The sequence below is a fragment of the Melozone crissalis genome, unplaced genomic scaffold, assembly GCF_028551555.1.
Source record: "Melozone crissalis strain CALT ecotype California unplaced genomic scaffold, PUWL_Pcris_2 ptg000016l_1, whole genome shotgun sequence".
Classification (NCBI taxonomy): domain Eukaryota; kingdom Metazoa; phylum Chordata; class Aves; order Passeriformes; family Passerellidae; genus Melozone; species Melozone crissalis.
The window spans coordinates 33,249,055-33,274,791 of NW_026535794.1; the positions used below are offsets into that span (position 1 = coordinate 33,249,055).

General features: G+C 40.6%; 1 protein-coding gene across 2 annotated transcripts; it reads right to left on the reverse strand.

Annotated features, from left to right (window-relative positions):
- Nucleotides 1–1,118: 1,118 nt before the first annotated feature.
- GSDME (gasdermin E) lies at nucleotides 1,119–25,737 on the reverse strand. Of its 2 annotated transcripts, none has more exons than XM_054273345.1 (10): nucleotides 25,632–25,737; nucleotides 23,167–23,364; nucleotides 21,835–22,027; nucleotides 14,110–14,281; nucleotides 13,013–13,133; nucleotides 7,410–7,598; nucleotides 5,679–5,806; nucleotides 5,376–5,562; nucleotides 3,944–4,017; nucleotides 1,119–2,729 (listed from the first exon to the last, which is right to left on the reverse strand). In XM_054273345.1, the coding sequence occupies exons 1-10, from the start codon at nucleotides 25,720–25,722 to the stop codon at nucleotides 2,499–2,501; spliced, it is 1,584 nt and encodes a 527-aa protein (XP_054129320.1). In that variant the 5' UTR covers nucleotides 25,723–25,737; the 3' UTR covers nucleotides 1,119–2,498. The 2 variants fall into 2 exon arrangements, with proteins under 2 accessions (XP_054129320.1, XP_054129321.1); XM_054273346.1 differs by having other exon boundaries at nucleotides 1,120–2,729; nucleotides 23,167–23,397; nucleotides 25,632–25,720.

A 25,737-nucleotide genomic window follows, 5' to 3' on the forward strand; every position in this document is an offset into this window, starting at 1 on the left:
TTTTATTTCTACAGTATATTAAATTAACCTGGATTTGGATTTGTAAAACTTCCAAAACTGCTCTCCTGTAAAAAATAGTTTCTTTAGCTGAAACTTCCTACAAGAAAAACCTTAACCTGAACTAGCTGAATTTTTTAATATAAACCTGGAAATTATTTAGTACTTAATTGTTTGAATACAGTACTGTAGAGCAGGCCTAGGATATGGGACTTGTTAGCATTGTGACTTCATACTGATAAAGTCAGCTACTATGTGGGATGTTTTTAAATTGTGACTTGTTTTCTAAGACCCCCCCCACCTTGTCTTTTTCACAGCTTAATATTTTCACAATAAACACAGCCAAACATAAAAATGTTAATGTACAAATGATGAAATTCTGTTAATTCCCAACAAAATATTTTTGTATATAATAAAGATTTAATATTGAAAAAATGTAATTGGGTTTTTCTCTGATTTTTTTTCATAGTCTGCATTTAAGCCACGTAAGGTATGAAGGACCAGTCTTTGAATCTGCCTTTTATCTTTGGATTTTGGTGCTCCACCTACATAAAAGCAGCTTTTCAGTTAGTCTTGTTTATCTCCCTGTTCATGAATGTGCCAAATCCCCATTCCATGCACAGGGAGACCCCGGGAATGTCGTCATTGCTGAACCTGGGCACGTGATTTTCTGAGCAGTGCAGCTCAAAGGGAGTTATCTCCTGGGCCCACACTGGAATGGGCCAGTGGACAAAGCCCAGGGAGGGATTTGGGCAGCTGGAAGGAGGCAGGTGCTGCTGGGGACTGGCAGCAAGGCAGAGCCTGCTGGCCTCTGCAGGCAGCACATACTCCTTGAAAGGCTGCTGACCTCCTCCTGCATTGCAAAGGTGTGGATTCTCCAACCTTCCTCCTGGGCAAGGCAAAGGGAAGCAGGACTTTGGGGAGGCTAAATCAGGGTGTGAAATCACACCCTTCATCACACCAGCTTCAGCCTCCTCTGAAGCACCCTATGGGTCTTTTACCACCTCCTTTGCTAGGGAAGACCATATCTAAGCTTGAAAAAGCATTTTCCATATGAGGCCAGCCTGGAGTTGCTTGTTTGTCAAAGATGTAGTCCCCAAAAGAAAAACAATGGAAATAACGTGTAAGTTATTCTATTGTTTTTTCTATAGCATTTAATAGAAAGTTTTCATAAACTCATTACAGAGGTGACTTTTAGTAGTGACAGGTAAAAGACAACTGTCCCACTTACACACAACTCCCAGAGGCAGAGTTCCATGCTTCAGCTCCTCAAGGATCTTCTACACCAGCACAAAGTTCAGGCAACACCATGAGCTTCACTGAACAGATGAGCTGCAGAAATGCCCACGGCCCAGCGTGCAGAGCTACCCTGAGCTCCCAGGCAGTGGAGAGGCAGCGTGGTGCTTTCCTGCAAAGTCCATGTCCTCAAGGAAAGCTGAACTGACGTGACTTTTTAAAGGCCTCTTAGACAATCTGCTCAAGGCCATGAGGGAATAGAGCAGGAAAGTGAGCAGAACTCCTACCCCCCAGCTACGCTGCAGGGCCTGGTTACTGATCACCCCCACACAGGTGCCTGCTTGTTTGTCTCTCAGCCATCTCAACTGATACTCCACCTACTTGGAACATCTTCCCAAACCCACATTTACAGTGATCTCTGCTGCATTTCTGTACCATCCATGATTATAAAAGATTATGATGAAAAAACAGGCAAAATAGTTCAAGCACACAGTGCTTTACTAATACTTTTCTGTTAGTCAAAGAAACAAGCAAAATATCTGCATTGAAAATGTCATATGGTAAAATGATCATTTCTGTGGTGTGCAGCAGGGACCCTTCATGTGCACACACCAGAAGGCATTGCCATGCCAAAGTTCAAAATGCAGCTGAAACTTGCTAACACAAGTAAAAACATACCAGAAAACAGAATGCTGTACAGAGGTATGAATCCCTAAAGTGGGTCTTGGTGGTTGAAAAAGAGGCTTTGTTATTTCCTGCAGTGTGCAGTTCATATCCGTAAAAGTCAAACAATAATTAAGAGAATCTAATCGAGTACCTTTCAAGAGCCCTCCACTGCACTTGCTCCAGAGTGAAGGCATTCTGCACACCCAGGCTTAAGGAGAAAAGCAGTTGCTGCATTGCAGAACCCTGGGTTTCCAGGGTCTGCCTGTTTGCTTGCTTACAAAAAGCAGTTTGTACTTAGCTGCTTTCTCCCATGCATATTAATGCAAGCAATCAGGCTTTCACTGCCCTGCAGATCTGACACCTACCAGAGCAGCTATGTTCAGCTTCTCTCCCATGGCTCTCTTTTTTAATTTCTCCCCTTCATCCCTTATTTATGTACTTTCCACTGAAACTGCAGAGTCCCTGGTCACCCTAATTCCTGGCTGTGCTGCCTTAAGTACCAACAGAACAGCTCTACTGCTGATCCCAAACACACCAATATTACAGAGCTACAAAAGAAGCAACAGGCTACAGCAAAAACTGGATACTCAGCACAGCTCCTATACATTCCCACCTAAAGCATGAAATCCATACAGTGCAACATAAAGAACAAGTGGGAAGAATCTCGGTTCTTTCATGGTTACAGCTCTTACAGAAGACTCTGCCATCTCCAGATTAATGTTTGATGAAGCAAACAGCCTTTGCACGACCTCAAATCTTCCTCTGTCAGCCAGAGTGGCCACCAAAGGACTGCTCAGCGCCACAGTGCCATCGGCTGAAGCGACGTTAGGCTGCATTCAGGAGAGACAGCAAAAGACAGAGACATTAAAACATTTTCCAGGCACTGCTGTTCCTGCCACTGCACAGCTCAGTTTCATATAAAACCACAGGAGAGCTGACAAGGCAGCAGCAAAAGGTCAAGATTTCCTTTGCTATTAGCCCTGACAAGTACGACGTACTGATCCACAACCAAAGCTCCATGGCACAATTTAAGGGGAAACATCTCTCCTACTGTGTCATTCCCTGAGTTCCACTTCTCTCACTGCACATCACACTTACCTATCACTCTGAGCAAACAAAAGAACTCCTCCTGCTCCTACATATTTAAAGGATTTTACTACTGTTTTTCTAAAAACTTTAAAAAGCTTAAAAAAATCACAGAAACATAGAAAATGTTTTGGGTTGGAAGGGGCTTTAAAAGATTATTCAGTTCCAATCCCCCTGCCACAGGCAAGGACACTTTTCACTAGACCAGATTATTCAAAGCCCCATCCAACCTGGCCTTTAACACTTCCAGGGCTGGGGCATCCACAACTTCTCTGGGCAACCTGTTCCAGTGCCTCACCACTTTCAAAGTAAAGAGCTTCTTCCCATCTAAACCTACCTCCTTCAGTTTGAATCCAGTCCTTCTTGTCCTGTCACTACATGCTCTTGTAAAAAGTCTCTCTCCATCTTTTTTGTAAGTTTCCTTCAGGTACTGGGAAGCTGCAATTAGGTCACCCTGAAGCCTTCTCTTCTCCAGGCTAAACAAATCCAATTCTCTTCCTCTTTCCTCACAGGAGAGGTGCTGCATTACTCCAATGCCCTGCACCATTCCTTCTGCAGTTACAATAAATGGCCTCAGAGTTTTGAGACTTCAGGGTTTGCCAAGGCTCAAGCACTGTTGCTATCAAAGCGAAATTTGTTTCCCAAGGAGAGATGATTACTGTTACTGAGACTTTAAAACAGTGGGACTATTAGAAAAACAGAGCTTCAGTCACAATTTTCTTTTCCTCCTAAACCATGAAATCTCCCAAACACAGCAATGATCAGAAGTTAGATATCCACGTGCAGTAAATTACGTGCTGCATTTGCCACGTCAGATTCTGACCTTGGCTAAGCACTGCCTACAGCTGAAATTCCCACTGGAGCTTGCCATCTCCTCCTTCATTGGGGAGAAATATGGCAGAGGACACAGCCACTCCTGCTGCTGTGCCCACGAGCACATCTCATGTTCATTACTCACCAAACAACACAAGGCTGGAACAAGCTGAAGATCACAGCAGGCACGCAGCAGGACAAGGGTGTCATCAGGCAGCTCTGTGGAGGACACATGCACAGGCAAAGGTCATTTCCAGTGAGCCCTGCACCAGGCTGGCTGCTGGAACAGGAGCTTCATCAGGGAGCTAACAGCTCCTCCTCAGCTGGATGTTTGGAAGGGGCTGATCCAGCCCCTTCCTGCCAGCAGAACAGAATGGGATGGGCAGAGGGTCTAACTATCTCTGTCCTTGAGAAAAGGCATTTGTAGGAAAGGAGGTTTCCTCCCCAACACCATGCCTCTCCCTAAGTATCTCTTCAGTGTTTAACTCTGAGTCTGGAGGCTGGATGAATGACTTAGGCCTTGAATCAACCAAGAACCTATGCTCCCAAATCCATAGGTGATGCTAACTTCTGGCATGCCCAGTTTGAGAGGAATGGCAGAGCTGAGACTGCCTTGGGAGATGGACTAGCTGATCCCTGTGGTGCCCTTCAACTCTGCAACAAAGAGACTGTAATTCCTACCACAAGCAACAAGCATAAAACAGCTTTTGAATCTAGACCCAGCTACATTTATGTCTGGACTTTAGCAGCAGACATTATGTCCAAAGTCAGGTAATAATGCAACACGCTCAATTAACTGTGCCCTGCTGTTAATGGCATCTGACAATTGATACCACATCAGCAGGTTTCTGTTTTCTATTTCTTTTCTCTCTTCACAAATGAGTTAAGCTCTCCCACCTGGGTCCTGTGCATATATGGATGCACACTGACATTCTGCTGCACGGTGCCACAATTTACACTGGACTTTCCTTCGTTATCTTAATGTCAGGGAATTCTTTACATACAAGACAGAAGAGAAAAATCCAGGGTAGTCTGTCTTGGACTTTGCAGGTAGCTTTTAATTAACACTGTGGTGCCAACTAGATTGTGAGGATGGCATTTGTTTGACATTTATGTTTAATCTCCTGTTTCAGCAGCTGCAACAGAGCCCTCTAATTGCAGTGTCTCTGTGTTAAACTCATTTTTGCTAAATTTAGTTTGCACTTGAACAATATACACTGTTACACAGGAGACAACACCTAATTTGTAATTCTCAGCCTTTAGGCAGGAAGGACTCTGGCATGCAATAAGTACAAAAATTAGCTTGCCAAACTGCAAATGCTCACACTCAGCAGAAGCAAAGTTGAGCAGTCTTGGGGGAATGTGTAATTTACACACAAAATCTGTCAGTGACTGAGGACTGAATTTAATTCACAGCCAGGAATGCCAAGCATAGTATACCAAACTCATAAAAAGGGAACAGAAAAATTTATGTTCATGCAGCTCACCAACTGCTCAAAGAAAGCCATAAAAGCTTTAACATGGAGGGAGCTTCTAAAAGGAAAATAAAATTTTTAAAAGGGCTTTTTGCAACATACCAGATATAGCACTGATAAGAAGGTGAGCAGCTGAGAAAAGTTCTTCATCCTGAGGCTGACATTTCTGCAACAACAGCTCACTCTTTAAACTGCACCCTAAGAGCTGCAAGAAGTCAAGGAGGTCTCTTTGTTCTTCAAGTTTTAACTCCTCCAGATCTGGCTTGTCTCCTGTGCAGATATCATCAAACTGAAAGCAAAAGAATAAGCAAAACTTCTTGAAAAGAGAAAAATCCAAGCAAAAGGGAATGCCAGTACTATTCTGAAATTACTTTTAGGAAGAAATCCAAAGGTTCTTCATCTTACCATGTCCTCCAGGGCAGTCACCATTTCCTCATGGAGCAAGAGTTCACAAAGGGTTTTATATAAAGCTCTTTGCTTGTCTTCAGGAAGCTTCACAAAGGGCTGGAACTGGGTCTTCAACCGTGACAGATCTTTCCCAAGAAAGCAGTGGAAAATAAAACTAAGTATTTCTACACAAATGCCAGTAAAACCAGATAACATTTTGCTATGTGTTTCACAAGCTCATTTGTCACCACACCTTGACATCCTGATTTCCACCAGCACAAGTTAAAATGCAAGGTTTGAACAGATCTGATTTTATTTCCTAAGGAGCTGATGAAACCTTAATGCAAACATTAAGAAAGAAGAACAGCTACCAAGAATCAACATTTTGGTGTATAGTATTTCTAATATTTTGAAATTCAATACTTTAATGTTAACAAACTAACTACATCTTACATCTTCCACTTTCAAGTTTATCTCCAGAGAATGTTCATTTATAAGACAGAATGAAGAGTACTCATTAAGTACAAGGGAATGCTCTGCATTCATTTTCTCACAATTCAACTATGATACTGAAATTAAATCTTCTGTGACATAAAATTACCATGTTGCTAAAAAAAAATGAAGCTTTCAAATCAATAATGCCAACTGGAAGGTTGGAATGGCTCTTTTCTCCACATACAAAAATGTGGGCATACAAGTGTTCTCAAATTTGTTTAAAAGAAATTTTCCTTCATGTCACTCCAGTCAAGAAACACGCTCTGTTTAAAGATGTCCTTTATAACTAAAAAATTACTTCACTGGGGAAAAAAAAAGCCCAGCCACAGGCAGATATTTTGTTTATCTGATGCAATGGTATGAATTTGTCTATACAAATAACAGAAAATGAAATGTTCTTCCAAATTCTTTAGTAAAAACAATTTTTTTTAGCTTTTTCATTTTCCAAGAGACAGGGGAGGTTAAATTATTTAAAGAAATCTCTGAGCCTTTTAAGCAAGAAAAGCAAATAGGTCTGTCAAACTAAAACAAAAAATAGAACAGTGGCATACCATTCTTTCACAAGTGTTTTTTACATATTGTTTATTTATCAAGGGGGAAACTTAGAGACAAGAGGGTGATATTCATCAGGAGAACCAGCTGTAAGAACTCCACCAAGAACTGAGGAAAAGCACAGTGTGTTCTGAGATCTTGACTGGTTTTCCCTTCTTCCATTCCATTCCACCAGTAACATACCTGCCTCTTCTTTCCACATTCCTACAATAAAACTTGTACCTGGGCCATTATACCAATTTGCAAATCTCCATTTAAACCACATTTTGATTTTCTCAGTTACAAAGCTTCTCAGAAAATAATGAGGCTAAGTGAAGGCAAGGGAGATGTCTATTTCTGAGACTTAACCTGTAACTGAGAAGCTTTACTGAGCATATTTTTCAAATAATAAGAAACTATTTTCAGTGACCCCTTCTGAATGAAAGCATGTATCATCACTAAACTTGCAGAGATTAGCTGGAATGCAAAAGAGCCATCTGACTTTGTAAGACAATATTTATGGCAGATGGATTCAGAATCTTCACAGAAAGAGTCCACTGCATACACTCACTGCAAACTGATTTTTTTATATTCTTTCAGTGCATTCTCCCAAGAGTTCCTGATAAGAGCTATTAAAATGAACTAACAAGATTTCTTACTTACTATTGTACCGGATTATTTCTGCCTATCAGGTTATTTAATGCAAAGCATTTCTGGAAATACCTTGTTTCAATACAGTTATAGAAGCATCACTGGGAACGAGGTTTTTAGCCCCAGAGTACATCTCATTATCAACAGCATCTGGCTGATAGAGGAACGAAGCATCTCTGAATTGAACTGAATGGGGAGAAGCTGAGCCTTCTGTACTTTCTTTTTCAAAACCTCCTTGCTGTTCATCTAGCAGACAGAACTCTGTAATTAGAAATTTAATCAAAAACAATAATTAATAAAATAGATGAGCAATTACTGAATGAGATGATAGCTTGTCTTTGCTAGTGTTCTTGCATGTCATTTCTCCGTGTCTTGTCTTTTCCAGATGGAGAGAATGCCAGTGGTTGCTGTGCATGTGAATTATTGAGCATTTCTGCAGCCCTGATGTTTGGTACAGTGTGTACAGACAAGACCTGTGGTGCAGCTGCCTCCCAGAGAACATGACACCAGCTCCTTTGAACTAAATTAATGTAGACAGAAAATAACATGAAAACTTCCTGCTGACACTGGAAACCAGAATGCTGCAGACAGGAGATGCAGGTAGGAATTCTTGATGTTTTCACAGAATCACAGAATAAGCTGAGTTGGAAGGGGCCCTCAAAGATCATCACATCCAACTTCTGGTCCCACACAGCACCATCCTCAAGAATCACACCAGGTGCCCATGAGTATTGTTCAAATGCTTCTTGAACTCTGTCACGTTGTTGCTGTGAACACTTCCCTGGGGAGCCCATTCCAGTGGCCAAACACTCTCTGGGTAAAGAACCTTTTCCTAATATTCCTCCTAACCCTCCCCTGAGTCAGCTTCAGGCCATTTCTTGTTGCTGGTCACTACAGAAAAGAGATCAGGATCTGTCCCCCTCTCCCCTCACAAGGAAGTTGTAACTGCAGTGAGGTCTCCCCTCAGTCTCCTCTTGCCCAGGCTGATCAGCCCAAGTGTCCTCAGCTGCTCCTCACACAGCTTCCCCTCAAGGCCCTTCAAAACTTTGCTGCCCTCCTTTGCCTCCCTAACAGTTCAATGTCTTTCTTACATTGTGGGCCCAAAACTACCCCCAGCACTCGAGGTGAGGCTGCCCCAGCTCAGAGCAGAGTGGGACAATCCCCTCCCTTGCCCAGCTCAGGATTCTGTGTCTCATGCACCCCAGGACAGGGTTGGCCCTCGTGGCTGCCAGGGCACTGCTGAGTCACATTTACCTTGCCATCTACCAGGACCCCCAGGTCCCTTTCCATGACACTGCTCTCCAGCTTCTCATTCCCCAGACTGTACTTTTTCTACCTCTAAGACATGCTGTAATGCAGGCAAGGGGATCCACTCATGAAGGTGACACATGAAAGTACTCTCTGAGATTTGTAAAAACTCTTGAGAGTCCTTCACAGAGCTTCTGTTGGTCATGGCACTGACAGACTCCTCTTTCCCAGCCAAGCCACGGGTCCATTCTCAAGGCCTCCAGGTGAGCGGACAACAGGAGACTTCTGAGAGTCTCTAAAGGACATCACCCAGGAATGTTTCACAGAATCACTCTGCAATAACTGTCTCTCTTCAGTAACATCACAGAGGAAATAACACACACTGGCTGGATTACCCTTTCTGCCTCATCTTTGTGACAAGCACTGGCCAAACTCATCCAAACAGGACTGTCCTTATCCTGCCATCCCAGTGCCCCCAGCCAGAAGTTAAGGGCTTCCTGGAAGGTACAAGGAGCCTCTGTAAGAGTTATGCTGAGAAATATGGAGTATCAAATTCTGGGCTGATGCGTCCAACACCATGCCCTAAAGATGCAGAATACAGTCAAAGCCCTGTGCAGATTCTGATCATTTTTTATTGGCTCGAATGCAAGATTTGAACGTGTACCTATGGCACTCTGCAGTGGGTCTGAGAAGAACACAGGCAGGCTAGCAAGAGAAACTCAATTTTAAAGTAATACCTGACAGCAAAGCGAAAAAAATGTAACTAATCAAGCACAGTACTCAGATGTACCAGGAACAAAACCTAAATATAACCTTTCTGCAGTTGTAAGAGTCTGTCTTACTAAATTAAGGACATTCAAAGCAGATGAGAAAGCATGGAGAGCACTCCATCAGCAAAAAGCTTTTTCAAAGGGAAAGCAGACAAAGAAATCCCTGCCATAGAGAAAGAAAGATGACAGACCTTTATGCTTGCATAACCCTTCACGGAGAAGAAGGAGCTACAGAGGAGCAGAAAGCGATTAACGCAAGCTGAGAACTTCCCAAAGCAACAAAACTCTGGACAGCAGCTAAGGCACCACAAGGCCAACTCATTCATGTTACTGTCATTGAAAAGAACAAGGCTTTCACATGAACCCTGAGGAGGAAACCTCTGCTAATACACTAATAAGGGAAATAGAACTTTTCAGATGATGTTGTTTAATCTTGTAGCAGGACTCAATTCACAGGAAAACACAGGACTCAAAATTCTGTATTAAGAGGACTGTTAATAAATTCTGTATTGAATTCTATTACATTCATCAATGACAAACATAGAACAGTGCAGTTAGAGCTTGTTAGTTACTCAGAAATGTTAACAAAAATGCAAGAAAACCAGAGATGATCAACAAAAACAATCAAAGAGACTCCTTTATGTGGAAAAGTGGATATTTTGGGACTGCTTAATTTACAGACATTTAAGAAAAAGCAAACTGTTGCAGTGTGTTATAATAGCCTGTTTTAAACCTCCGGGTCCCTTCCCAGGTGTGCCTATACCTCTCTCCCTTCCCCCTCGCCCCCTTGCTGAGTGAGTCCTGTCAATCAGGCTTAACATTCCAGGAAGGTCCGTGTGGTTGGTCAAGTTCAAAAGACGCCCCTATGCCCAGAGGTCATTGGCCTGTCTGGGTGTCATCCTCGCCTGAGACCCTGCCCCTCCCACCTGGTTGGTAGCTCACCTGCCCCTTCCCTCCCCCTCCCCCGGGAGCTTAAAAAGGTAATCAGACCATGTGCTCGCTATTCTGTTGGAGCTGTTACCAAGATTCAGACCTCTGTGACCATGGAATGAAACTCTGGATATAACCCTCCGGCAGAATCCGTCTCCTTCTTCCTCACCATTAGCCTGAAGCCTTCCCTCCTGAAGTAAACGGAGTTCCTGACAAGCCTGGACTTGTTCAGTGCCCAGCTGCGATCTCCAGCAAGCTAAAGGTGTCTCTGGGGTGATACACCACAGTTGCTGCCTTTGGGCCAGCAGCGAGGGTCAGATTGGCCCAGGCACAATCTACCTGGTAATATTGGGATTCATATTCCAATAGCAAACCACACACATATAGCCATGAACAGAACAAAACAAATCAGCCGGGTGCTTTTATATCCCCCGATTTGTAAAGCATGAACAAGAGGCACTTCAGCACAACTTTAGAGACACAAAACTGCAAAGCCTTAAGCAGAAACAGCTTTTACATGGAGTTAAGAATCAGCCTGCAGAAATCAAAGAGAATGATTACAGGAAAGCACAATGGTAAATGGATCAGGAAAGCACAACGGTAAATATATCATTAGATCCTTCTTATTTTTTTTAAATTTATTTTGTTTGTAAAAATATCCAAATACGTCTAGTTGCACTACTCAAAACATTTAGAAGAAATATATACCATTCTTTCTAGCAGAATAACTCAGATACTGGCAGTGGAAAAGAAAAAGAAACAATAAAAAGCTTACATGCATCTTACTCCATAATTATCTGTGAAGAGAATCCCATTGGGTTACACCTGCTATTGGTCACTTTCAGTCTCATGAGAAAGGACTACATTACTCCTTGGATTTATCTTCAAAGGCTTTTTCTATTCCCATAAACAGACACTGATCCCTGCTGCTCAGACATTAACAAGTTGAAGTTTAGGCTCCACCATACTTACTCCCGCTGGCAAAGCCCTAATTTTGTTGTCAGTTCCTCTCCTTTACCTTCTCAATGTCACTCAGGCAAGGGAAAATAGCACAAATTAAAAAAGAAAAGAGGCAGGACATAGATTGTTTAAGATAAAACATGAAACAAACTGGTTTTGAAGATTAAAAGATGTTAATATTAAATACGGAAAAAAAGTGCAAAAAGCAGCAGAAGTGGAAAAAGAGCAGAGAAATACAGACCATTAACAAGACCTATGTATTCTTAGCTAGCAGGACATCATAATTTCATGCAGAAAAAAATCTAAGTAGGCTATCAGTTATATACCTATGCAGTCAGACAGCCTTAACTGCACCTCATTACTCTGAATTACAGCTCCATTATAACCATGACGTCAACATCCTCTGCTACTATCTCTGTGTTCGGGCTACATCAGAGCAATTCCACTTTTCAGAAACTTTTTACAGGTTACATAATGTTTACTTCTATTCTTGAGCCTACAGACTTTCTTTATATCAGAAGGAGTAGGATAAAGAGTTAATCTTCAGCATTTCTCATCCAAGTAAAGCACATCCCAGATTCAAATCTCAACTCTACTCCAATTATTTCTTCAGTGTATCTCCTGTTTCTCTCCACATCAGTCCTTCCCATCTTCCACCTCTACTATCTGATTTTATTCCTCCTTGCATAACATCCTCTGAAACCTCCTTTAGGTCCATGAGTTTAAATGAGGATAGACAAGAAAGAAAAACCCAAGTGATTGTGCAGAGCAGAGATACAACTCCCCCCAAAGCCAATTTCAACATTTTTTTAACCTGAAAAATATTCGACTTGACATAAGTAAAGCATGACCAGACAACACTACAAGGGCATTTCTGCAACCACTCTGAGGGCAATCTTTAAATGAAAGTGTAAGCTAAAGAAGTTTAAATTCCAGTCCCAAATGTAAGATTCTGTTCTTAACATGACTGTTGTCTAAACACTCCTGGTTGATATCTGATTCACAGTCAGGTCACTCTCTGCAACAAGCACAGGGAATAGCCCAGGCCAAGGGCCAGCTGGCTGGAAGCAAAATTGCAGTGAAAGACATGGACAATAAATCCAAGAGGATCAGTAGCTTGCCCTTGCAGTTATTGAAGTTTGCTCCCAAATTTGCCCTAAACCAGAACAGCTGCATGCTGGGCTGTACTGACAAGACTGTAGCTGGTGGAGTGATGGAACTGAGTTTTCAATTTGGGAAAGTGCATTCAGAGTGCTATGTCCAGTTTTGGACTCTTGAGAACAAGCCCCACATTCACAGACTGGAGCTATCTAGCAAACAGCAGATACTGAGGAAAATAACATCACTACCACAGTGGTCAAACATGGGAACAGGCTGCCCAGAGGAGTGATGGAATATCTGTCTCTGAAGATAAATCAACATTTTATAACAGATAAGGAAATGAGCAATCTGATCTAACTGAACTTAGATCAGAGTTCAAAAGCTGGCCTTGCCTTAAGCAGAGACTCAAGCTACACAAGCTCCTGTGGTTCCCTGAAACCTAAGTCACTCTGAGATTACAGTGTATTCAAGCCACTGAAAAAGCATTACTATATCAAAGTTTTAAACTTACTAAATCTCCATCTCTAGCACAAATAACTATCAAGGCAAAGGACACCACACAACATAATGACCTTCACACACAGGGAAACACAAAAATCACTGTCTGACAAACAGCTTTGTCCACAGTTGAACTGTGTGCCACAAAAAAAGGAGTTTTTCACTTACCAAACTGGCCATTGTGCTTTATAAACAGTTCAATTACACCATAGGCAATAGTGGTTGCAGGAGGAATTTCAAGGATCACGCTAGAATCCTTCATCAGACTTCCATTCTCACTTACTGAAACCTACGAGACAGATTTATTCACCATTTATCTGATACAGCTACTGCATAGCTTAAACATGTAATTAAGGTGAAAAATACAGAGGGAGAATATCCTTTATTCTTCATGATGTCTCATCAAAGTGTTACACCCTCCATCTGGCATCTAAGAAAGGAATTAGATGAAGAATGAGGTAGAAGCACAGTGCCAAGAGCAGCTCTCACACTCTTAGCTACCCTGTCCCAGCACAAAGTTGAGCTCCAGGCGTAGCTTTTGCCATGTCAATGGGAAATGGGCACCCACTTGAGTGTCCTGCCTTGCCCAATTCCACTGTGACATTTCTTTTGCCCAGCTAGAGGCTGGCACCAGGAAGGTGGCACTTGCAAAGGGGATTGTTACACTGCAATTCCCAGATTCCTACAACTGGAGACACACTGTACACACAAGTGATTTCCAGCTTTAAAAATAAACAACAACTTGCAGTGAATGAGCATGTTTTGACTTCAGTAATTCCTTCTCAATTCACAGGCAATTTTTCAGATAGCCTCATAATGCAGTCAATCTCTACTCCCACGATAAAAAACAAATAGTTTTCCAATAAATATGAAAACTCAGTAGACACTGCAACCATTTGTGATGAATGATTACTTGGCTTTTCAAATAAATGTGATTCAGCAATGCATTCTGCTATTCAATTGCAATGAATAGTTTTAGGTTTGCTTCACGTTCTGCTGTAGGCAGGAATCTACAGAGAAACAGAATCCCAATTGATAGTATTGATGGAAACTACATTCCAAGCTCATACAAAAATTTGGCACCTTTTGCCAGAAAGGCAATGGAAAAAACATTTTACCATACAGAATTTTCACAACCAAGCACTGCAGTTCGTTCAGCACATTAGGAAAGCACGAAAAATACTCTGAACTCCATTTGGAGAAATAATTTCTTCTCAGACAATGTGCAAATGTTCTGATCTTTGCAGATTTTTAGGAACTTTTACCTTTATTGTTTTTGCAGTGCATCCCACCACACCACTGACTTTCTCTTCTGTCTGGATATGTTCAGATATTGTACACCTCTGAGTTGTGATTATCTTTTCTCTCAAGATGCACAACACTTCACGTTTTCTTTCTATTACTTGTTGCAGCAAACTACTGTTTAGATCTATTGTTCTGAAAAAGAAAAATACACCATTAACAATACTATAATTGTGAAAAAAACCCCAAAAAACAAAACCAACCACATTGTCTTAATTACTTGAAGAAGATTTATTGCAAAAAGGACAATGGTTTCTGTATGAGCAACCTCCTCAAAATTATGATGTCCTCTTTTGTTATTTGGCAGCAGTAAATATCTGTTTTCCACAGTAAATCCTCACATACATATTGAATATACACTGAATTCTTGATTCCCTACTCTCAGCAAAAATGGAAGTTGTCCAGATACTTTCTAAGCAAAGAAAAAAGCAAGAGGGAAGCAAAGGCAACTTTAAGTTTCCTGGGTAATACAAAAGCAACCAGTCAAGCTCTTGGACACTGGACTGAATCCTCTCCTACTGTGAGCTCACACTGACACTGCCATGGCCATGGCAGGGGGTGCTGGCTGGGGGACACAAGGACAGCAATCCCTCACTGCCAACCCCCACTGCTTGCTATGGATCTGTTTCACCTAAACCCCAAACAGGCTGAGTGGGATCAGCACTGACTATTTCAAAGGGCTGCATGAGAAAACAGATTTCATTGGATTTGACTGGTGATTACTGAGAAAACCCCACCTTCTTCAAAGTCCTGTGCTATGTATAGACTCAAAATTTAAAATTGGTGACCAGGACTGTCACAGTCAAAAGAAAAACTGTGGAGGGGAGCTCAAAACCCTAGCCCAGGCACCAACTTAATAAACCATCCCTACTCCACAGCACAATTCAGCATCTGTTTAAATGCTGCTGAAACGGTTCTAACGTTAGGTTCTTCTTAGAATAAGCAGAAGACAGAAAGTAAACTCCAGAAACATTACAGGAGGTTAATTTTCTAAGAAAATGTTACAAAATCTACTACCTTGTCTTTTGGGGTGTTAACAGACTTTTTGGTAACAGTTAAAGCAATTTCTTAATTGTATTTAATTGATTAAAATGTATCAATTATATTATACTTTTGCAAAATATTCACTGGAGGTCCTCAGATGAGATGTTACATTTTTTATGAACAGGTAATCTAGCAATACTGTTGGAAGATTAAAGGACTGCTATCCCTGACTCAAAATATTCAGTCTTTTCTCCTCCCTTTTATTCTAAATGGCTATTCATGGAGCTAAATGGCAATTTCCCAAAAATGTGACAGAAAGACATGTCTGACTCCAATTCATTTAAATCGAGATATCTCCACTTTTAATTTAAAAAGTTTTAGATTTATTAGATTCTGGAGCTCTGAATTTATGCAGTCTGTATAAGTCTGAAGTCAGCTGGGGTTTTTATTGAATTAAAAATATCCTCAGGCAATTTTTGATCTTTGGAGAGTTACATGCTTATATGAAAGTTCAATCAGTTGGAATGAACTGTCTGAAAACCTTAAAGTTGATTGTTTAGACAAGGGAAAGAAAATATCTCTGAAGCAATGCAGCAGCCCCAAACATTCCTGAGATTATTAATATAACCTTTTTTCATTTGGTGCAAAGTCATGCTTTATGCTTGGAATGCAATGAACCTTTGGATTAAGCAAAAATTCAAGAAACATCAAGCAACCACAAACCTCACCATTCTCAGAAGTGTCTGCCAAACCAGAGCCATTAGTTACAGTCTATCAAGCCTATCATACACTTCACAATAATTATTTATATTTCTAAACTGGTGTGCTAAGCATCCTGAAAATACAAATGAATGCACTAAGAACTTGAAGTTTTAACATTTGACCTAGGGAGCCACGGGGAAAAATTACAATGAAGAAGCACAAAAACTATTTGTCATTTGCTTTCACATGTATTTTTGACTTTTTAAGAGGATGACAAACTTGCTGGATATCTCCAAAATTTACAGGAAAAAAGCCCCTCAAACAAAGGTAGAAAAACACCTATTAAATAAAGATTTGCTATGTCTGAATAAGTGTTAACTGAAGAAGCCTACAGAGTATGACCTATGCAAATGAATTACCAAACAAATTCAAGAGACTTTTTCTTCCACCTGCTTCTACAGTATTCTGCCTGAGGCAGGGCTGGCTCAGACCCTGTCACACTCCTGGCTTTGAGGCCCAGATGCAGAAGCAGCAGCAGAGTCAAAAGATGTTAAATTGCAGAGAGGGGCAGTGCACAAATCCTGGAGGCAACGCTGGAGGAGCTGCTGCAGCACGGAGGGCTGTGGAGTGACAGGGACACACAGGGACACAAAGGGACACACAGGGACACACAGGGACACAGAGCTACCTGCTGCAGCAGCACTCCCCAGGCAGTGCCCAGAGGTGACCTGGGATCCCCTGCACAGAGCTGAATGTGTGCCAGCCACTGCCACAGCCCCAAGGCTCAAATTACCTCAGTGGGATGTGTCCCATTGTAAAGCTGTCAGAAATGTTCTCCTCTGCCCAGTAAGTTCAGTGAGCTCCTAATTCAGAGCTTTCAAACACACAGCCTTGCCCACAGCAACAGAAACCTTCTCTTTGAGGACAGCACAGTTAAGTGCTCTCCTCTAGACTTCTGGCACTGAACTTTCCATCATAAAACAGAGCTCTGGGGTTGCATGTGGGCACATCATGAGTTATTACTGGGGCACAGCCTGTTGAAGGCAAAATATTCTGCTCTCCTCAGCAACTCAAACAGGAGATGACACGAGGTAAGCAAGTATCTTATCTAAATTATCACAAACAACAGTCATCAAGAGCAATCCACAACAGGGTTAAAGTCTGATAATCAGAGCAGGGCCTCAAGTATTGTAGGGCAATGGCTGCTGAGTCTATGACTGTATTTTTGCAAGAACTGAACTTATTTGCCAGCATAACACATATCTGAGTAACACAAGATGGCCAAGTTAAATCCCTGAGAATATATGCATGCAAGGCACATAAATTGCATTGATTTTTTTTATTTTACAGGTCATGTTTCAGAGCTTTTATTTCTGTTCTACAACCATAGCTCTTACCATCTCTTTCACTCTCTACTATACAAGAGCCCCCACCAACCCTGTGCCCTTTGTACTACATTACCATTGCCATTCCCACCCCAAGGAGCTGAGCTGAAGCACTCAAAAATAACACTATAGAAAATATAATGAGATGCTGGTCTGCCAAGTCCCATTATCAACACACAGAGTACAAGCCTGTATAAATAAAAATTATTTTAAAAATACAAATTAGGGGTTTTGCTTGATTATTTGTTCTGCCTAAACAATCTTCCTGTGATCAATGATTTACTATGCTGGAAGCTTTACAGGTCAAACATGTAAATAAAATAATTTCTTTGAGTTTTGGTCTCACTCAATGTTTAACTAGATTAAACACTTCTATTCTCCTATAATGCAAAGACTTCTTTCATCTTCATTCAGGATTTTTCTTCTCATGTTAGGAAACCAGTAGACAACAGAGACACAAAGGCAATTTGCTTCAGACTGGAGTCAGAAAAGAGAAAAGCAGAAACCAAATAAAGACAAGAAAAAACAGACAGCACCTGGCAACATAGCAGGCTCTCACAGTTAAAGCAGAGAGCACGAGCCTGCTCCAAACCCCACTGCTGAGACTGAGGGTCTTTCCTTTAGGCACGGAACTTGATATAATTTCCCACAAAGGAGAGGCCTTAGGACCATTTTCCATCAAATCCTGTCTAACCATCTCAGTAACCCACCCTCAAAGCAAGGTACTTGGCAATTTCCTACAAATACCAAGAGTATTGTAGGAATTGGGTATTGTTGTGAGCACTCTCCATCCTCACATTGAAATCAGCACTGCTGCCTCTCTGCACAAATTTTCACTGGTCCAAACTACTTACAAGTAAAAAACCTTTTCAGTCCTGTACTGGGCAATGTCACCTCAATACACCTCCTCTCCCAGCTGCAGAGACACAGGCAGCTCCTGCTCACAGCTTCTTCTCCACTTCATCTATAATGTGCAGCAGTCTGATTCTTCCATACAAATAGTGCCTGTTGCAAGTGCGAGCCTTCACCCAGCTTTGTTCCTGCTCTAATAGAGATGAGTGTCAGAGACTAAAATCTCACTCTGCCATTTTCCACCAAGCACAAATGCATATTTCTTTTGTTAATCCACTTCAAATACAACCTCTCTGACCTACTTCTTACAGAACACAGCATCTGCAATAGTCAGCTTATTGATAGCATTTCACTATTTTCCCTACAGAATAACCTGACACGTACTTCACAGAACATCTTCCCTAAGAATAACAGAGACATCTCAGACTGCAAGGTAGTTTCTCTATTTTCTATTTAACATGCTCCTTATTTTTTATATCACAGGCACACACAATTGCTTTTATTCAATCCTGTCTCACAACACTTTGTGACATCATATCATCTCATGTAGCAGCTTAGGTAGGAAACCGAATGGTTTTCTCATCTTACTCATAAATGCTCAAGGAGTTTTAAACAATAAATCACAAAATGGTCTGAATTTCCACTGTACTCAGATTAAGAATAGATATTTATTTTTGTCTCTGGATGGACAATACCATGCAGTTTCACTAATTCAACTAAAATGCAATATGCAACAGTATGAAAGTATCTTTCAGGCATGCCAGAGCATGCTGCTAAAAACACAACTCTTTTCCTAACATGCTAATCACAGAGTTAGGAATCATTCACACAAAATGATGGAAATGTGACAGGCATTTTTTTCTGCAGTGGATGTAAACTGCCTGATTGCTAGCCCTGTCCTCTCAGAACTTCTCATTCAATCACCTTCCATGACTTCTAGTGAAATGGTATAAAACAAACAAGCAAATTTGTTAATATATGAGAAGTACAGAGATGATAATATCCTCATAATCCTTTTTACTGGAGGGAAGAAGACAGAATGGTTGAGGTTGGACAGTCATCTGGCCTAACCTCTTGCCTTAGCAGGGCCTCCTGGAGCAGTCTGCCTAGGATCATGTCTCCAAGGTGGGGAACTCCACAGCCTCCTCAGGCAACCTGTGCTCAGCCACCCTCTCAGTGAAAAAGAGTTTCCTCATGTTCAGACAGAGCCTCCTGTGTCTCAGATTGTGCCTACTGCTTTCTGCTGAGTCTCTGGGCACCACTGAAAAGTGGCTCATCCAGCCCATACTTCATCAACTTTTTTAAGAGGACATTATGGCAGACAGTACGGAAAGCTTTAAAATAGAAGATGGAATATAAATGTCTTAAATCCATAACAAACCAATTGAGCTAAAGGCACAGGACTCTGCCCCAATCAGGTATCAGTATGTTACAGTGCTCTGTGAACTAGCAAGCACTATGTAATACAAAATCAAAAATAATGTCAAGGCAAATATACCAAGTTTGTGTCCCTAAAACTATTGCTTAACTTTATTTTAGGTATTGCATATTATGTTAATTATTGTGTTCTGCATTTACTACGTCACTGCTTCTGCAAACCAGGAAGCATCTCAGCCCACATCCTTCAGCTTTCACCCTTTTTCAGAAAAAGGAGCTAATGCAGCATCTGGAATCTAATTAAAAGATCAGTAGGATTCTCCTTCAGAAGGTTCACCTAAGAAGTGACAGGAAACTGATTTGCTGCCACTGAGCACTTTCAGCTTGCTCAACTCTGAAGACTCACGTAACTTATTTTAAAAGGTTCATCAGCTTTGACTTTTTAGGGCTTATTGCTACTAATATGCAGCTTTGACTTTATCAGCCTAATAGAAGAACATCTTAAAAATGCAACTTAATTAGGTTATATATGTAGAAATATTAAATGAAACAATGATTGATCAAACAAGCACAAGCACCATGTGCTGTTAAATGACATCAAGAACAGTTTCCTGCATCACATTTCACAAGGCCTGACAGGTAAACATGCTCTTATAAGTACTGTTATGTTTTGCATCCAAAAAGCACTAACTTGTAGGCATCAGCACTCCTGAATTTCACACAATACTCATGAACGAGAAGAAACTTTGAAGCTCAGACACAATCAATCATAAATCATAGAATATTTATGAACAAGTAAGTAGAATTTCATCTATAAGGCATTGCCAACAATTTCCAGTGAGCCTCTGCATTACACCAGAGAAAAAAAATAAAAATTTTGCTATCCTCATCATTTTCAGTGACCTGGCAGAAAGCAGACTGACTCAGTTTCAATTATACACTGTGCATCATAAGCTTTAATAAGCTATGAGCATATTTTTTATGAACTAAGACCTACTGCCTCACATAAAGTGGCACACACATCAACTACAGTTAACAGTCACACACAGATCAGTGTACAGCTACTGATTTGCAACACTCAAAAGAAGGTAACATACTTCTGAGTATTTAGTTACATATAGGATTGTAACTCCAAGATGTGCTGATTTGCTGTGGGAGGATTCTTTTTGTGAACAGAGTAGGTAACTCAAGTAAAAGCTTACTGATCCTAAATCAAAGTTACTGTAGTTTGTTTCTCCACAGGACTCTACCTAGTGCTACAAACAAGACTCTAAATCTTGACTGATACTACTGTCTTGATATTACATGCAGATTAATTTTACAGGCTTGGTACACACATTTGGGCCAGTATTTTCTGCTTTTAATAAGGCACTTAGTACAAAGAGAGCAAGGTGCCTTATTAGAATAAATTTGTTGACTTGTGAATGCTCACAATAAGAGGAACACCAGCCATGAAAATGGAGAATTGATTATTTCTAGAACATCAGTGTATCTAAAGCAAATTTACATTGCTTCTGACAACTTCTGCACTGATAGCAAAAACCTATCATCTTTATCTTCAGAGCATCAGCAAAGGCTATTTAAATTCATTACAGCCCCTGCCACAGATGTAGAGCACAATGCTGTCACAAATAAAGCACCCTCATCTCCCACTGAGCCTCGACCTGCAATAGAGAGCAGACCCCTGACTTGTCAGCTGGCTGCCAAACAGGCTTTGGTACATGACGTTCCCACTGCAACATCAAATAGATCCCATTTCAGAGTAGGACAGGAAGTGAGGAAGTGTTTCATATCTTGGAAAATAAAGAACATGGTTCCCCTCAGTTAATACAGTGCATAACAGGAAGCAACATATCTATATTTTGTTCAGCTAGTAGAATATGCCTTGACTATGCTTGCTCACCTTTGCTATTCCTTTAACTTCATATAATCTCATTTTGTAACATGGTCACTCACACACACAAAATTACAAAGCCTGCTTACAAGAACATTAGCAGTTCTGAATTCAATTTCCATATTCAATGCCCCAGTAACACAGAGAACTGATTCTTTTTTTTCCCAGATTGTTACCTCAGTACAGTCCCCCAAAGAAGGGAGGATTTGGCTCTTGTCCCAGCTGGTAATTCATGCAAAAATGTAAAATGAAATAACAGAGAGATGTTTTTAAAACAAGAAAGGGAAAAGTCCGACTAACAAGATTTCAAAATATGGAGAATTTCACTTTTGTATATATGATTTGTCATGAATATGAAAGCTTACAATAAAAAAAAATAATTTTCAAACTGTGACAACACCACAAAATTTATTGGTGAGTGACCACAGCTGGTCCAAGTCTTTTCAGCTAGGTAATCTCTCCTGGCCACTACAACACCCACATTAGAAACATACCTGTCCTTGACATCTTTCATGAGCTGCTGCAAGTCAACCTCCTGCTTCCTCAGGTTTCCAAATGAGGACTGGTTTTCCACGTAACCCTTCCCTCCAGCTCCCAGGCTGAACTTCACAAATGATGTTTCAATACTTCCTTGAACAAAATCTTCAAACTTCCCCATATATTTTGCAAAGTCAGACTCCACAATCACTAGGAAAGCAATAACAGTAATTTCTGTGAAGAGAAGTGCTGAAACTGTCTTTAAGTGATTGGAGGAACAGACACTTACAGAAAATATGACAAGTTAGCAAAGGCAAGGAACAGTATGAAGAGGTAAATAATAAAATTTACATCTCTGCAACTCTTGCATCTGCTCTCTTCATGTTTTCATCATCTTTGCCCTACTATCTTTAGTATTTTGCCATTTTAGGAAAACATAAGGTGACTGAAGTGCTGAACTCAAACACTATGAAATATTTATAAAGAATGATTTAAATTTATTTCAGCTACAAAGAAAACTACAAAGCAGACCTGCTTGTACAACAGTGCTAGTATTTTGGCATTATTTTGACACATCTCATCATAGGGCTGTCCCAAAGCCCACTGAAAACCAATGGAAAAATCTAACTGGTTTAAAACAACTCTGAATTTTATATACCTAAAAACCAGAGAGCTGACTCAGAATCAGCTATATTTCCAAGCCAGCTACAATTAAGATCTTAGGTTAGGCAGTTATCTATTTTACTGTATGGAATTATGACATGCCCAGAATTTGGGATTCCTTCTCATTAATCTTAAAACATGGGTGGGACTGCTACAGTTGGATGAAGAAAAAAGTACAAAGGTCAACCTTTTTTAACAGTCTGTGCAAGACAAACAGAATGGGTGGTAAAACTCACCTGGCCTGGGCTGGAAGCATTCCCCAGGCTACTAACACCAACCAGATACTGTATATTCACTGCTTTTGACGTGAAGCACAGTAAAGTTTCACACTACTATCACATACAACCCCCTATAATATTCTAGGGATATTCTTGTAGCTGCAAGACAGCTACTGTTATTAAACAGTAGGACTATACAGCCTGACAACATTCAGCACTTAATTTAATAACTCTACCCAGGCAAAACTTTCTTCTTTTTTTAACCAACATTTATTACTACCAGTTTTAATTACATAAATGGTCAAGTGAGAAAAGATCCATTCATCTCATTCCCATGGATGGAGGATTCCTTCAGAGCATTCCTCTGAAAAGAGCCCTCTAATAACATAATTGAGAATAATAACAGAACAGGTTAGGGCTTGTACTGTTTTTATCTGCAGTAATAGTGCTGCCCAGGTATGGCTTTACCTGGTTTTATTGGTTTGTCTTCAGTAAGCACATCACTCAGGGTGACTGTCAAGAAATGATACTTGGGCTTCTGCCAGCACCAGAATTTCCTCCTCTTCGTAACTAAGCTCAAAAGCTGCAGCTTGTCTGAGGCGTTCAAGTGGGAGACAGGGATCAGGTCACCTCCACTGTCAGTTTCTCTCACAAAATTCTTCGTTGCTTTTGCAAACATCGTGGGAAATCAGTTAAAGCCTGAAAGAATACATCTGTTTTCAAACAACTACAGTTGGAAAGTATAAATATTTACATTGTCCTTTTAACAAGTCCTTCACAGAATTGGTATTAACAAAGGAATACCATGGTGTTTTCACTCTATCTTCTCAACTCCAAGCTGGGAAGGAGTTCCAATTACTTGTCCCAGTGCAAGTTTTCTCAGTAACTAATAAAAGAATTCTAGTTAAGAGGAACATTCACAGGTTACTAATCTGTCAGGGAGGAAAAACTTACACAGCTTACCTGAAATTCTATAAAAAAGCATCTACTAATGAGCACCCTGTAGAGACCAGCTGTGATGAGGAGAGCACTGGGGCAATGGCAGAGGATTTCTGCCTCCCCACAGGATCCCTCTTTTATTACCCAACATAAAACTTACTCCACATAAGGCAATTAGGTATTACTCACACAAATTATCTTGATCTTTTTAATAGGCAGTAAACACAAGGATGGATAATAACAACTGTTCTATAAAAAGCACCAAATACGTGAGCTGGCATCTTTGTTACTAAATTTTGTTTCTGAACTACACCCCTAGAAAGTTCCAATTATTTTTTTTATTTATGAACTCTTTTTTACCTTCAATGTCTTCCAATTTTCTATTTTTCATTTGCATAACTACAGCTAAATTGAACATACATTATTTGCAACTGTTATTCACAACTGTTATTCATATCCCCTACATAACTACATACATTATCTTACTGCTGCTTTGCAATGATTTTAATTAAAAATTACCAGCATCACTTATAAGGTAAGATTTTCCTTATCCCTGGGAATATATTTTACTGTATTTACAAGGAATGTCTTCCAGTAAGGGAGACTGGCTGAAGTCACAGAATAAATGGCAAAAACAACCATTCACAGGTGCCAAACAAACAATTCTAAGAAATTAATATTTGATATTTTTAAAGAACCTTTCTAGTTTTTCAACTCTGTGTTATCCGAGTTAATGATATCTCCAGAATTAAATCAGTTTTTTTTTAAAATCTAGCAGTGTTCCTTTAAGTCCCCCAACTGACACTGACTGGAAAGTTCAACTAAGATCGTAAGGCACCTCAGCTGGGTACTCACACTTCCACGATTAATTACCTGTCTTGCTCCACACAGATCTTGGATTTCTCATTTACAAACACAGACTAGAGTAAGGCAGGACAGACTTCAAACAAAAACTGATACTGCAGTGAACACTCAGGACTGTTGACAGAAACCAAAAACCTGAACACAGATTATTAGTGCCTGGACCACAGGCTCCGTATTTTATTAATAGCAAAAAAAGCCTTTTTGCAGAAGCAAACTTAACCTTTTCATTAGTTTTTCCCAAGTCCCATTTCAGATATTCCACACAGTATTTACCAATTCATGATGAGGTACTGACCTCCTCATGAATCATCTTTAGCCTAGTCTGTGTTACAAATAAAAGGTGTTTTCCAACAATACCTGCATCAAAAGGATTTAAGCAATGTCTAAGTCACATAGCATTTTACTGAAGAGTCCTCTGGGGCTTTCACTGTAACTGCAGCAAACCCTGCAGCACAACCTCAGCTGTGGGCACTGGGAGTATTTCCAGTGACTTCTTGCTCTCTGACCTTCTCTTAAACTGAACTCAGACTGATTTTTTACATTCTTATGTTTCCTCCTTAATCTCCCTGGTTTTAATCTCAGTGAGAACACTTTTAACAGAATAAAGCAGCACAGATCCACTGCAGCAAAAAAGGAAAAAAACCAAATAAAGCTTCAAATGAAAACTAGCTTTCTTCATCCACAGGACTTCTTTTGCAGGAGTCTGTATTTTGCAAACAGCCAGACAGTGACTGATTTGTTATGTAGGGGACCACCAAAAAATTCTCACTGCCTGCATTAGCTGCCTTTGCAAAGCAAAACCTTCTACAAACATTTTTGTATTTTACGTGACAGCTCACTCACCCTGATCCCCTTGCTACATAGCCAGCTCACATAGGTATAGTCTCTGGGGAAAAAAAAATTTAAAAGGCCACCAATTTCTGAGTATGTCATAAAACAAATTGCAAAACCAGGTCCTAATATTTGGCATTCTTACAAACTCACTAAATCTCATGAGACAAACCACTGCACTGGTCTGTAAAACTTCCAGTTCACAGTGTTTTGCCTTCATTCCTCATCACCACTCTTGACTAGCAAAAGGAACAGCCAGGGAAGAGGACAGAGTGCTTCTCAGGACCAGCAAGACTCACCAGGCAGGAGAGATGGGGCAGTTTTCACGCTCAAAATGATGGCAGTGTCTCCCACACTTTGCTGTGGTGGTAATGTCTTTGCAGGGAGCATATTTTGCTGGTGTAG

Coding starts and splice junctions, on each gene's coding strand:
- GSDME (XM_054273345.1), bottom strand. CDS start 25,722: ATGCTCCCTGCAAAGACATTACCACCACAGCAAAGTGTGGGAGACACT. Junction 13,134..14,109: donor GCACTGCAAAAACAATAAAG/GTAAAAGTTCCT, acceptor TCTGTCTCGTAG/GTTTCAGTAAGTGAGAATGG. Junction 5,563..5,678: donor TGACTGCCCTGGAGGACATG/GTAAGATGAAGA, acceptor TTTTGCTTTCAG/TTTGATGATATCTGCACAGG.